At 43.9% G+C, this 13,878-nt stretch overlaps 1 protein-coding gene across 3 annotated transcripts in view; it reads right to left on the reverse strand.

Moving 5' to 3' along the window:
- The window catches only part of RAD51B (RAD51 paralog B), a 681,452-nt gene that overhangs the window by 115,166 nt on the left and 552,408 nt on the right, over positions 1 to 13,878 (reverse strand). For all 3 annotated transcript variants that reach the window (XM_082734027.1, XM_082734033.1, XM_082734032.1), the window contains exon 10: positions 5,071 to 5,149. In XM_082734027.1, the coding sequence (XP_082590153.1) occupies positions 5,071 to 5,149 (79 nt within the window). The remainder of the gene's footprint in view (positions 1 to 5,070; positions 5,150 to 13,878) is intronic.

Here is a 13,878-nt window from a genome sequence, read left to right on the forward strand (position 1 = left end):
CCCTCTTCTCTGTGACCTCTGGGAGAGGAGCTCACTTTCTGTGCTCCACTGAATCCCAGGGCTCTCTGCCCAGGCTCCCACAGGAATGTCAGGCTATGCCAGGTGTGTGGGTTGTATTGATCAAGCAGACCTCCATCCCTGGATGGAAATGGATCGAGAACCTTCTGGGTCACTTTGAGTCCACCAGGCAGAAAACATTTAGATGGGTTACTAATTCCAACTGAAATCTGATGAAATTAGATGGTGGCATTTGGGGGCAAAGAATTTTTCAATAAATCATCCAGTTGGCTCAGTGACTCAGAAAATGGGATGGAAGAATTTAACCCAACTTTGTGACAAGAGAACAAATAGAGGAGATTGATGCCTCTTCCAATGAGCTTCAAAAGGTGCTCAAACAACCATTCTTGATTTTACAAGAAAGATGAGGTGGATAGTTTTCCAGCTCTTAAGAACAATCATTGTTTCCTTGTTTTCTGGTTTCTTCCGAATCCCTATGTTAGGTGATTGAAAAAACAGGAAACTAGCTTCATTTGCAGGGCCTTCTCTGGACACTTCTCAGGGTGCCCTGGGCTCCCCTGAGCTTCCCCAGCCCCGTCCCAAGGTTTACGCTGCTCATTTAGCCTTGAACTAGCAGAGGCACCAAAATCCAAATGCATCCTGTCATACCTAATTCTAATTTTTTAAAAAACGACATTAAAAACCACCACTCTACCCTACCAAAAAACTAAGCCATTATCTTCTGTCCTTAACAACCTGGCTTTTGTTCTTCAAATGCTGCCTAGATACCCAGAGCCATTCAGAGAGTAGGGAAAGGAAGGTGATTGAGGAGGAGCATCTGCTGACTCTCCCTGGCCAGCGCGGCTTCCTCACCAAGTCAACCGGCCTCCACTGCCATGAGGCCAGGATGAAGGCTAGGCCTGCTCTGGGAGAGCCTGGCCTCGGGTTTTCCGGAGGCCTCCCACAGACAGCATCAGCAACACGGCCTGGCTGTTTTCAATTACACAATCTTAATCTTTATTTCTGGCCTGACACAGAGGTCCAGAGGTCCCAGCTGTATTCTGCCGGGCACAACATTTGGGGCTTGTTGGGGGAAACAAAGAACGCGACCAGAGCAGAATGTGGGTCAAGTTGGAGTTCACTATAAATGCTCCCTTCCTTTCTGCTGCCATGAGGTTTTGCGGGCCACCCGATTCCCAAAGCCAGCTCTGCTTTTCCCTCTCCCCTAGGTTTCTGCACCCCTTAGCCTCACTCTGAGCCGGCCAAACTCTCAGCTTTTCTACCCCGTGGGTACTGAGTCTTTCATGGGGGGAACTCTGGGGACAAAAGGAGAAAAGGATTTATGAGAGGCACCCCTACACCCTCACATTTGCCACCTCAGTTGCACAAAAGGGCTGTCTCTCCCTCTGCCGAGACCTGGCCCCTCTCAGAGTCTGAACCATCAGGAAGCTGGTGGCTTCCACTCCTTTGGGGCCAAATATTTCCAGGGTGTTGAGTCCAACCACCAGCCAGGACCTCAACAAGTGCAGGACAGACAAAGACGCAAAGAGTACATCATTACCATGGAAATGGCCTGAGCTGGCGGCTGCTGAAAATGCCGGGAGGGTGGGTTTTCTTTTACTTTTTCTTTTCTTTCTTTCTCTTTCTTTTCTTTTCTTTTTTTTTTTTTTTTTTTTCTTTTAGCAAAGGGAGAATAGTTCCGCTTTCTATTTTACGACAACAATAGCACGGACCGGCTCCTTCAAGTATTTCAAAAACCAGCCTGAGAAATCTCTAACCAGGCCCCTCCGTCTCTCTGGCCTGCGATGTATTGTTCCTCCCATCCCAGGGAACAAAGGGGCAGGAAGGGTCTAAGGCCCCCAGTTGCTGGCTCTTCTTAGCATCCTAATCCTTGAGAACTGGTGAGGGGAATGGCCTGTGGAGCCAGGAAATCGAATTTTGGCCTCACCTTTTATTCCCACCCTTTGCTTATACACACGGGAGCACTTCAGGTATTATAACCTCCTGGTCAGCAGGCCCACAGGAGTCTTGGACTTGCTCAGGGGATAAAAGGCACCTTGGGGTCATTCCCACATTCACTAACCCCCTGAAAAAAGGGAAGCCTGTAGGAATTGTTTCTTCCCACCACTCCAGGCTGGCTCCATTACAAAGACTGACTGTCCAGCCCCAAGGGGCTGGGCTGGCAGTCTCTTTTTTTATTGGTATCGAAGGAGCTGCCCTCACCTTTCCAGCCCTTCTCCTCTCGGTCTCTCTGCCCCTCAGACAGGGATTGCATTGCCTGCCCCCCTCCCCCAATTCCCCAGCACTAGGTACCAACCAATCTCCATACCAACTTGGGGCTATGGTGCCAGAGCAACCCCTTACACAAGGAAAGCCTCTTGGCCTTGGCTGCTTGTTATCTTTCCAAGGTTACCACCCAGGAATCAAAGGTTTCTTTGCATTACACCTGGGGAATTCGTGCAGGTGAGTTTTTTGTTTGTTTGTTTGTTTGTTTTGTTTTGCTTTGTTTTTTTTTTTTAAGCTTAGTCATCTGGTAGGAGTCGGGGGTGGAATAAGCTTTTATGTTCTGGTGTGTGGAGATCTCTAGGTGCAACTCTACTGAGCTAAGCCATGAGAAGTATGCCATCTCCTAGGAGAATCAGATAAGCTAAAGGGTTAACGCCTTTAGAGGTCACCTACAGTCCAAGTAAGAACACTTTGCACTGCATATACACAAACTCATAATGCACACACACAGTCACACAAGGGACATTTCATGGAATAGTGCAATACGTGTGACGTCATCTGTTATTTTCTATTGTCTCCTATTTCATTTTTTAAAATTCTGGTTGTGACTCATGAATTTCATTTCATGACCCACCAATGGGTTGCAACACAGTTTGCAAAGTGCTGAATCAAGGTTGACCTTGTTGTTTTCATGCTGACAAAACTAGGGGGACAGAGATTTTTCTCAAGATCACACCAGAGCTTGGAACAGAAATCCACAGGGTCTCTCCACTAAAGGAGGGATCTCCATTTCTCTCAGGTTCAGAGGTCCTTTTTGTTTTCCCAGAATCTTGGGAGCACAAGGCTATTGGGGAGGGAGAGCCCAGAGGTCCGTATTTGTGGCATTCCTGCTAGGGACTGAAAGGTTCCGCTGCCTCAGAAAACCTTAGCGTGGGAAGGGTAGCTGGAGCAGTGCGGTTGAGAAAAAGCTTCCAGGTGAGGCACTGTGGCCTCCCAGACATTTTTTTATATCCTGCTTGGGGTTCCTGCATCATCAGACATTTCCTGAATTTCTTGTTCCTGGACACACAGCTATAGGGCAGCCTCCTTTAGTAATCCACCTTCTTTGTTTTCTGGCTTTTTCTGATAGTCTTTGCAGGTATTTAACCTCTACCAATTCATTTTATTTCTAGCCTCCACTTTCTCACCGTAATTCCTATTTCCTGTCCAAATCACGATCTTACCAATGAGTGTCAGAGAGGCAACTCTGTGAAATTTGTGCTCACAAATACTATCCGAAAAGTTATCCAGATTAGGTCAGGCTTAGAAATGCTATTTACCCAAAGGCCCAGTGATCAAGATAGAGGCAGTGTATCAAGGCTCTCAGTACAAGCCATCTGGGCAGAACTGCTTCTTTGCCTCCTGAAATTGCCTTGTAATCTTCCGTAGAATTTCTTAAAATCTCCATCTAAATTTGCTACTTAGTCGATTGCTAATCTTTTAGAAAAGCCTCTGAAAATGAAGAGCCAAAAGCCACAGTGTGTCCTGGGTAAATAAAGTTCAGCTTTCTGATGGCTTATTAGTTATACACCCTTAGAGAGTATGTAACAAAGGGGCCTGCTGTTTGCTTTGCTTAATCTGGTCTTAAAATCTCTGCTTCTTTGTCAGAAAACAATATTTGCAATTGTAAAAAAAATATTTACCAAGGAACTTGGATAGCATAAGTCAAAGGCTAAGAGCCAAAGGTCAGTAGTTCTTACCCCAAGTTTCCCTGGACCTGAGTCCCTGCTGTGGGGCTCAGCTGCACCAAACAAACAAGCTGCTTTCCGGGTTCATTAAGAAGCGGAGGTTTTAGAAGGGGAAGGAAAGGGAAGGCTGCAGCCTGCTCCTCAGCCCAAAGCATGAACCCTCTAGCCTGCCCCACAAAATTCCTGCTACATCTTTGCAGTGCAATGTGTCTCCCTGGGAATACTGTAAGGACTCGCCCTGTTTCAAAAACCTGGGGAAAGTACTCAACTTACAAAATCCTAAAGGGCAGCTATTCCTCCCATCGACAGCAATGCCAGCATGCTCCCCTGGGGTTCGGGCCAGATGTTCACGGTGCATTCTGTGGGGAGGGCCTCTTGCCTGACAGTGGGGGACAGATGTGCATCCGAGCCCTTTGGTGTGGACTGTTTTCAACCTAGAAAGCAGCTTTGGACATCTGGCCCTGTGCGCTCAGTTTGGTGGTGTCATGTCATTATTTTCTGCAATTGCCAGAAGATCCAGCATCGAGAACCACCCCATAGATCGGAGAGTTCCAGGTTGTGGCTGGGGGGGCACTCTGCCATGAGTCAGAACTCTACTTCTTCTGAGTCCCAGGCCCAAGCCACCAGAGCAGGTCAGCAGGGCCTGGCCCCTACTTGGGACTAGCTAAAGAGACCAGAAATGGAGTAACGAGAAAGAGGCTGAGGAAGAAGTGCTCATGGAGCCATGACTAAGAGCCCCACAGGCAGCCAGACCCGATGGTTTTGCAGGTCCTCCACACTGGTGTGAGAGGACTACCACCCGCTTCCTTACGCCATAGGATCTGCGAAGAGGTCTCGGGGTTGGCAGCTCCTAGATGGGTGCTTTAACCCTCTCATTCTTTGTCGCACTCTGTCAGGAAATTCTGCAGTTCTCCCCCAGGCCTACCTCCACCCGCTGTTAAGTTCTTGCTACAATTGCCAATCTCTTTTATCTCGTTAGGATAAATATCATTGGCAAATTCATCTTGGCCTTTGATTCTGTCCTGAAGTAGTTTCTATCAGGAGCATAGTAATTATCACCATCGATAGGCAGTCCTGAGCATAATCAGCTTAAAGAAATGGCTTAATTCAAGGATCTTACCTTGAAGAACCAGGCCTTCCTTCTCGATGGTGTAGGCAAATGAGGTGAAGGGAGCCAGAGGGGACTTGGCGATGAGAATCTGCACATAAAGCATATTTTCCCAGGGTTAGTCAAAGGGGATATCAGAGATAAACCTCTATTCCCTCCCCTTCCCATCTTCAGACTAGGTGGGAACATGTGACTACAAGCCATAAAGTTTATTTCAAAAAATAAATAATTTTTTGAATTATTGAACCAAATGAGTGTTATTCCTTCAATTAGTTCGTCATTTTGGAAAGCTATACATTGATCCCAACTATTCTGCCACTGAACATCGTATTCTTGAGCCGGTTCTTCTGGAAATGTCTCATTATTTTTAAGTCACATACTTAAACGTCTACCTTTCTGCCCAAAGATAAACCAAGATGATTTGCTAATCTTATTTATAAATTTAGGTATTTTGCTAAAAAGAAATTCAAAGCTACCCTCAAAGATTAACCCTCATTATAAATATTCAAAACAACTCCATAAAAGCAAAGCTATGATAATTTGCTTTGTTGGCCCCAACTCTTCACCAAGTCTGTATTTATACTGTTTGCCACATGACCACATTTCCTCTTACTTAAGGTGTATCTGTTTCCCATGGTCCTGGACCATGGTTTTAGCCATGTAACTGGCTCTCCTAATAGGCTCTTTGTGTGGGCTTCAAGAAACCTCCCATATCTTCACTTGCTCATATGCTTCCGCTGCCAGAGAAAAGCCTATCCGCGTTAACCTGCTCTCTCAGAAGGAGGCTGAGAGACACCTGGAGCAATGCCGGCCAGCCAGCCCCAGTCTAAAGAGCTGACCTCCAGAAGACCCACGGAACCATTAGTTAAATGTTTATTACTGTATGCCTCTGAGACTTTGGTGTGGTTGTCATGAACCATCATTGCAGGGATAGTTGACTGATACACCAGCCAACACAAAATATCAAAAAATATTTTGAGCAGTGGCATTCTCCTAACAAAATACCTATTTTAAAAGGGATAGTCGGGCACCTGGGTGGCTCAATTGGTTGGGCAACTGCCTTTGGCTCAGGTCATGATCCCGGAATCCCGGGATCGAGTCCCACATGCGGCTCCCAGCTCCACAGGGAGTCTGCTTCTCCCTCTGACCTTCTCTCCTCTCATGCTCTCTCTTACTGTCTCTCTCTCACATAAATAAATAAAATCTTTAAAAAAAAAAAAAAGAAAGGGGATAGTCATTTGGTCATTAAAAAATGATTACCATTAACAACTATTACAATCCTTCATATGGTTCCACAGAACCACAGAACTGGCGGCTTATTTTATTATAACAGTTCTCTTGAAGGAGGAGGAAAATCAGTTTCCTGCTTTACAAAGTAACATCATCAAAGATAGTGACAGTTTAGCACACAGCCACTTAGGTAATCGGGGGGCAAGAGAGAAGGAAGAAGTACTTTCAAATAACCAAAAGGCTTACATGTAATATCTCAATTTATCTCAGTTCAACAAACATTTACTGACTATCAACTATGAGAAATGGTGGTATAATGTGGTGAAAAGATCATGGGTTGTAGTCATAGAGTTTGAATCTTGGCTCTTCCACTAATCAGCTCGGTACCTATGGCAAGGCCCTCATAGCCACTCTCCTTTCTACTTTTTAGTTAATTAACTCCCCAGGTTTCAATATTTCTTTGCCTCTTTTGCAACTGGGTGTGGCCATGTGATCACGCTTTAACTAACAGACCATGAGTATAAGTGACAGGTAGCACTTCCAATATTTTGAAAACTTATGCTTTCATTAAATAATTATGTGCTCTCCACTTTCCCTCTTCCCAAGGGCAGGGAGGGACTAGCTTCTACCCCATGGAGGTGGACATCCTGGGAGATGATGAACCACATGGGAGAAGCATCTGTGCTTCCCACCTGTGGTCACCTGCCCATCTCAAGATAGAGCCGCTTGTCTGAATCGCTGAATTCCCAATGTTTTTGCTACTATGGTATACATAGCCTGAATTCTAACCAATACTGTGGCTCTGCACAACCTAATCTTTTGGATTCTCCATTTTCTCTCATGTACAATGGGGATGAAAACACCTACCTAAATGGGATTATGGTGAGGATTAAATCAAATACATAAAACTCCTGTCATGGGGTCAAACTAACAAAAACATTTCCAAACAACTCATTGCAGATGCTTCCCAAGTGCTTCCCTTGATTTTCACTCAACAAAAACAAAAATACTCTACTTTAACCAGAAGGATTCAATTCAAGTTAAATCTCAATAATTTTTACTATTGTTCCAAAGTGCTCTAGATAAACTTGCTCGTCATCCTCAGAACCAGTGAGTAGATGGTATAGGTGTGCATTTGCATCTTCATGTCAAAAACATCTCCCCTGAAAATTAGACGGAACCTTTCTGACAGAGATAGTTTAGGGATGGTTCAATGTGAAGTTTACAGATGCCCCCTTGGTAGGAGAAAGAGAGGCTAGTGCTTCTTGAACTTCAATGTGAGTGTGAATCACCTACAGGTCCTGTTGACATGCAGTATCTCATTCAGTAGGTTTTGAGTGGTGCCTGAGAAGCTGCATTTCTAGCAAGCTCCTGGAAGATGCTGATGTTGTGCTCCATAGACACATTTTGAGCAGCTGGGTTCCAGGAAATTAGCCTGACTGAAGAATCTAAGATGAAGAAGCCAGAGACAGGAGTCCTGGAGCCAATTAGAAAGCTACTGTGATAACTCAGGGATGAGATGACAAGGGCCTCAACCACAGCTGTGTCACAAAAAATGGGAAAAAAGGAAATGGAGAAAAGAAATATAAATCCTTTAGATCAAAGAGCAATAGAAATAAGCTAAACATATCCAAAACCTCAGATCTTTACTGTCTGCATGAAGCAACTGGACATGAAACCAAAAGGCTATAAATATATCATAATCAATAAAGTAGCATACTATATTTTTGAAAATTATATTACCATTTTTATTGGATAGACTGCAAAATCCAGGACTCAGGAAAACAGAGGATGTGATATTCCAGTGCAACACAACAAACGGGATCTAAGCCTAAGCCTCCAGCTCGGTGGTGCTACCTCCATCATTTGGATGCTTTTGCTCTCAGCGAGCACATGCTCACCTGGAGGGACCTCACACAGGGAAGGAGCTCCCTTCCAGGGAATCACAGGATTTGGGCAGGTCATTGATTAATGTCCTGTTTATCCCGGGCAAGGTTTAAAATGGATAATCAAAAGGATGATTTATGGGACACCTGGTTGGCTCAGTTGGTTAAGCAGCTGCCTTCGGCTCGGGTCATGATCCCGGTGTCCTGGGATCGAGTCTCACATCAGGCTCCTTGCTCGGCAGAGAGCCTGCTTCTCCCTCTGCCTCTGCCTGCCACTCTGTCTGCCTGTGCTCATTCTCTCTCTCTCTGACAAATAAATAAATAAAAATCTAAAAAAAAAAAGGATGATTTATATGCAATTAGAAAGAGGAAGTGATCAGTTACGTCAGATGAATCACACTTCCTTGCTTTGGAAAGAACTTCCAGATTAATGGAGGAGAGAGCTACCACCAACATGTAGTACCTAATTTTCAGCAAAAAAAAATGTAACAAATTCTTAATATCCTTCTGGATAAAGTGAAGACGGTTGGGCTGGATGCTAATATCATTAAGAGAATTTGTAAGTGACAATAAGATCGAGAGCAACCTCTCATAGAATGTACTGGATTCTAGCCTTGGTCTTGTCAAAGTTCAACATTCTTACTGACCCGAATAAGGATACTAATGTATTCAACCACATCCATACAACAAACATGGGATCCACCAGGGAACAGAACTGACAAAAATAGCCACCGTAATGCAGCTTATAGCCTAAAGGAAGGAAAAGGTAATAAACAAAATGAATAGATAGAATATGTGGCATATTAGATCATTATACATGCTGTGGCGTGGAAAAAAAAAAGCAGAGAAAGAATATAGAAAGTATATTAGGTCAGAGAAAAGGGTCAATTTTAAATAGAGTACTAAGAGAAGACTTTACTTAAAAAGATGGCATTTGGACTTGTAGATCATGTAATTAAACCCATTGATGGGATGCTGAATACGGTAACAGAAGACAGAAAGTTTAGGGGTGCCTGGGTGGCCCAGTGGGTTAAGCATCTGCCTTTGGCTCAGGTCCTGATTCTAGTGTCTGGGATAGAGGCCTGTGTATTGACTGCTCTCCCTCTCCCTCTGTCTCACCTCACCCACTGCCCCCACTCATGCTTGTATGCTCTCTCTCTCTCTCAAGTAAATAAAATAAGTAAAAAAAAAAAAAGTTGTTATATTGGATTTGTTTTGAACAAATGTCACTTTAGTTAAAAGGTTGGAACAAATATTTAAGAATGAAATTTTATCAAAACATATGTAAGGCCTTGTCCTTGAGGACAGAAGGCCCACTACTGGTTGCAGAATGGGGGACATGAGATTCAGCGTTCAGAAAATGGATTAGGAATGCTAGTTAACTATAGTTCAGTGTGAGTTGGTTGTGGGATGTGGTTCACAAAAATCTAGTGCGGTCTCAGGTTGTATCATCCGGAACAAGAGAAGTGGTGGTCCTTTTCTTCTCATTCAGCAAACCATACTGGAGGCAATATGTTTGGACTAGAGCCTAAATTCCAAAGGGGAAACCAACAAATAAGAGAACAACTGGAGGAGAACTATCAAGTGGTTAAACACGCAAAGCAAGCCATGACCACAAATACTTCAATGCAAATATGATGTTAAGAGGTCTGGAGTGAAGGTGTGCTTTTATTTATGGGCTTTCTTTCTTTTTTTCATATGAGTTTTCTGATCTGAAGATTCTGTAGTGTTACATAGTAGAGAGGGGAAGTGTAAATCGCTTTCTAGCCTAACAGATTTCAGAGAAAAAGTGATGCTTGCCAAAAGTGAGTCTTCCCTTTTGAAGACCTGAATGAATATCCCATGCCCTTGTGCCTCTCTGCTTTTTCAAACTACAAATTATCCTTTTCTAAAGCAAACTACCCTCCATGGTAGATAATTTGGCCTGTTCTATTTCAGATGTTCAGTCAGCCCATAAATCTGGGATGTTCTAATCATTGTCTGACTTGTGCTGTTGTCAAGTATCATCCCACCTTCTTCAATAATGACCTATGGGGAGGGTCTGGCTGCTTCATAAAACTCTAGCGCCCTAGTGAAAAATTTTTATCATACTCAACCCTGTATGCAAAGTGTGAAGTTGGTTTTAGAATCCTCTGAGGAGTCACAGAAATATGTAGTTGGGCAAGAATGAGTACAGACCTTGGGGATCAGAAAGCCCAGGGCCCCAACAAGGCAGGTGTGTGATACTGTGAGCTATTATCCCCCCTGCAAATAGCCAGATTGTTTTTTCTTGAATGTTTCCTTCATATCAGACTAGTATGGCTTTACACTCTAATGAATATATTTTCTCCTCTCTTCACCAATTCTTGCAAGGAAAGTGTTCATCAGTACTTTAAAATTCTTTAGAGGAACATTTAAAGTTCCTCCAAAGTCCCAAGTCCCACTACTCCCTGGATGTAATTTCCATTACTCACACCATCCACCCATCTATACATGTACTTATTCAACCCACAAACATTTACTGGGCACTTTCCTTTGTGCTAGGCACTGTTCTAGAGGCAGGGGATATAGCAGGGGTTGGGACAGACAAGGTCCTTGCTTTCATGGGGCTGACATTCTGATGGCAGAACATAGACAATATAGAGAAGCCTTTAGGCCTTTGGGCTTTTTCTCCCTGTTGATATTCTTCTATGAGTTCCTCATTCCTGAGCACTCATTCATTCATTCATTCATTCATTCTATTCATCAGTAAACATTTATTGTTGGGCCAAGCAGATTTAATTTGCAATGTGTGCATTTTCATTTTTTAAAGGACTGCTATCTATTTTGACCTCAGTTTATTTCTTAGGTATATGTTCTGAATTCTCGATGGAATTGCAAAGATCAGGAGCATGTTCTTTGATCCCACAGTCATCCCTTTTATAGGGCCCAATCCAGTGCTATGTACAAAATGGACAAATGATTGATGGGTATCTTCTTCACAGTTCTTTGTCTGTGTGCTATATGTGTGAAATTTACAATTTACAAGTGAAAACACAAAGACCTAGATATTCCAAATAAAACGTGGAAGGGGAAGTCAGCCCTTGGAGCTCACTAGCTTTCCCTTATAGATTCTATTCTCCTTCTTTTATGTCTTGTCAGGTGCCTATTTGGCTCTGAACAAATAAATTGTCAACTGATTCTCTTTAGCTCTAAGGTGACAGCTGATTTAAACCTTCCAGTGTTACCCTTTCTGGTGTTTGCATCTTAATATAAGACTCTTGAAGGAGCTGAAAGATCCATTACTCAATGGATCTAAAGTGGTAGAAAATCCTACAGGATTGGGGTGGGTGAGGGAGCCTTCCGGGGTTCCCACAGAATGATGTTGGTGATGAGGTGACGGTGATGTTGATAAGAAAACAACAACCCTTTGAGGTTGTTGGCTTATAACTGCTGAAGTCAAGATTCCAGCCCAAGCCAGCTGGTTCTATAATGCATACTTTTTTAAAAAAAAATATTTTATTTATTTATTTGAGAGAGAGACAGTGAGAGAGAGCATGAGCGAGGAGAAGGTCAGAGAGAGAAGCAGACTCCCCATGGAGCTGGGAGCCCGATGTGGGACTCGATCCCGGGAATCCAGGATCATGACCTGAGCTGAAGGCAGTCGTCCAACCAACTGAGCCACCCAGGTATCCCTATAGTGCATACTTTTAACTACCATGATAGTTAACTACCATGATAATCTGTCATGCATAGATCAATCTACTTCTCTGGGATAATACATCAGATGAGGTAGAATATATAACAGCAAATAAGGGCACTGTTCCCCTGTAGCATGGATATTTTACAATTGAAGACAAAGAAGGGAACTGGATAGGGCATCCATGCAAGTTGCCTTGGATGTTCGCAAGCTTCCACACTGGCAGTCTTGTTTCTGCCCTTCATTTCTGAATATCCAGATCCTACCTATTCCTTGAACCCCATACAAATGCCACCTCTCCCAGAAAGCTTATGCCAATTTCTCCAGCCTGAGGTAATCTGTCTCTAATCCCATCACACTTCATCTACACCTCTCTAATAGTGCTTACTGCCTTCTCCACAGTTTCACAGTTAATGTCACCTGGACTCAATGCTATGTATTTGAAGGTAGAGAACATCAACATCATGGCTGCTTCTCCTAGTCCCACCAATCCCTAGTATGGTGCCAAATACATAATAGAAGCTCAGTTATAAAACCCAACAATGGAGGAGTGAATAAATGCACAAACTGGTGACCCTCAGAAGCTCTGACTCATACACACTTTGAGAACATAGCAGGCACCTCTCTTCAGAATTGGGAGACTTAGAAGATGCCACAGAAAGAGCAGCTTGCCCAGTCAATCGCTGCCAAGATTCTCAGCTTGGGCAGGTCCAAAGTCAAGTCTTTGGTTTCAGCTTGCTATAGCATCACATGTTTTTCCTGGCCTGATCCCACTTCTAAGAGGCTCAGAAAGTGGAAAAGGAGCCATAAAACAGAAAGTGCTGGCCATAGGAACCTCAAGCCTCCCCCAGTATGGTGACACCTTCTAGGGATAGTGCCTATGTCTTTCTGAAGTGTAGGTGTGATCATCCCCGCATCTGGAGCAACCCTGTTCTGGCCTTCTCCTTCATGGGTGGTCAGGAAGGCTAGCGTGGAGCAGATGGCACAAAGATGACAGAAACCTTGGGTATAGACCATCCTGGAGGCTGGCTTTTATAGAGTTCTGGTGCTGGCAGTTTACCTGAGTTCCTGCAATACAGCCCCAACTTTAGGAAAAAGTGAGTTTCGCCTTTATGGCCTAGGGAAGTAGACATGAATAAGCAGACATGTGCTGAGGATAATCTGGCACCAATTCTTCCACTTTCTCTTCTCTAATTCTTGTGCCAGGCAGGCTTCCTTGAACACTGCTAATGAATCCTTCCTCTCTTCTATTTCCTTCCCCTTCCCACACACTACCCCAAGTCTCATACTGGTTGGGGGTGAAGGGTAGAGTAAAACCAGCTGGCAGAGGAAAAGAATAAGCAGAAGAAATTCTTCCTGTAGGAGCAGGTGGTAGGTCTGGTTTTCTTTCTAACCCTGCTCTCTGCTATAAAATTTAGAGCCCAAAGACAATGTAATATGTTGAGCCAAGACAACTGGGCTGAAAAGCAATTGAGATAGGTGAGAAATATGACTTTACATCCATCCGCAATTTCCTATTTTGGTACTTATTTAACCCTGCCTCAGTCTCCTCTGTGATCAGCAAGATGATGTGGTTGTTGATGAATTCAGCAGTGATGTCCTTGTTGAATGCATCTGATACTTTTGTCTGCATGCAAGGGTCCTTCTGAGAAGCAAGGGAGGAAACCTACTGACTCTGAAATGTCCTTCAACAGGGACCCTATTATCTCACTTCAACTGGATGCCTGGGCTAATAAAACCCATTGCTAAGCTAAACAAACCTTTCCTCTAGCTGTGCCAAGTGTCTGCGACAGAAATCCTTCATGCCAGGGATTTTCCTTCTTGTCCAAGACTTAGAAAAAGGTTGTTTTCTCAGCTGCTTTGAAGCCCAGGAAGACAGCCAGGGAGGCAAACAAGCCAGTCAGTCTTGCCTCAGATAATTCAGCAGGCTTTTGATAACCTCAAGTCTTCTGTCTCTTCCCTAGGTTGAGCTGAACTAGCCTAGGGACAGAAGGGCCGGAAATGCTCCAGACAGGAAGATCTCTGTGGTTGGAAGAAGGCCACAGG

The sequence above is a fragment of the Mustela nivalis genome, assembly GCF_964662115.1.
Source record: "Mustela nivalis genome assembly, chromosome: 6".
Lineage (NCBI taxonomy): Eukaryota > Metazoa > Chordata > Mammalia > Carnivora > Mustelidae > Mustela > Mustela nivalis.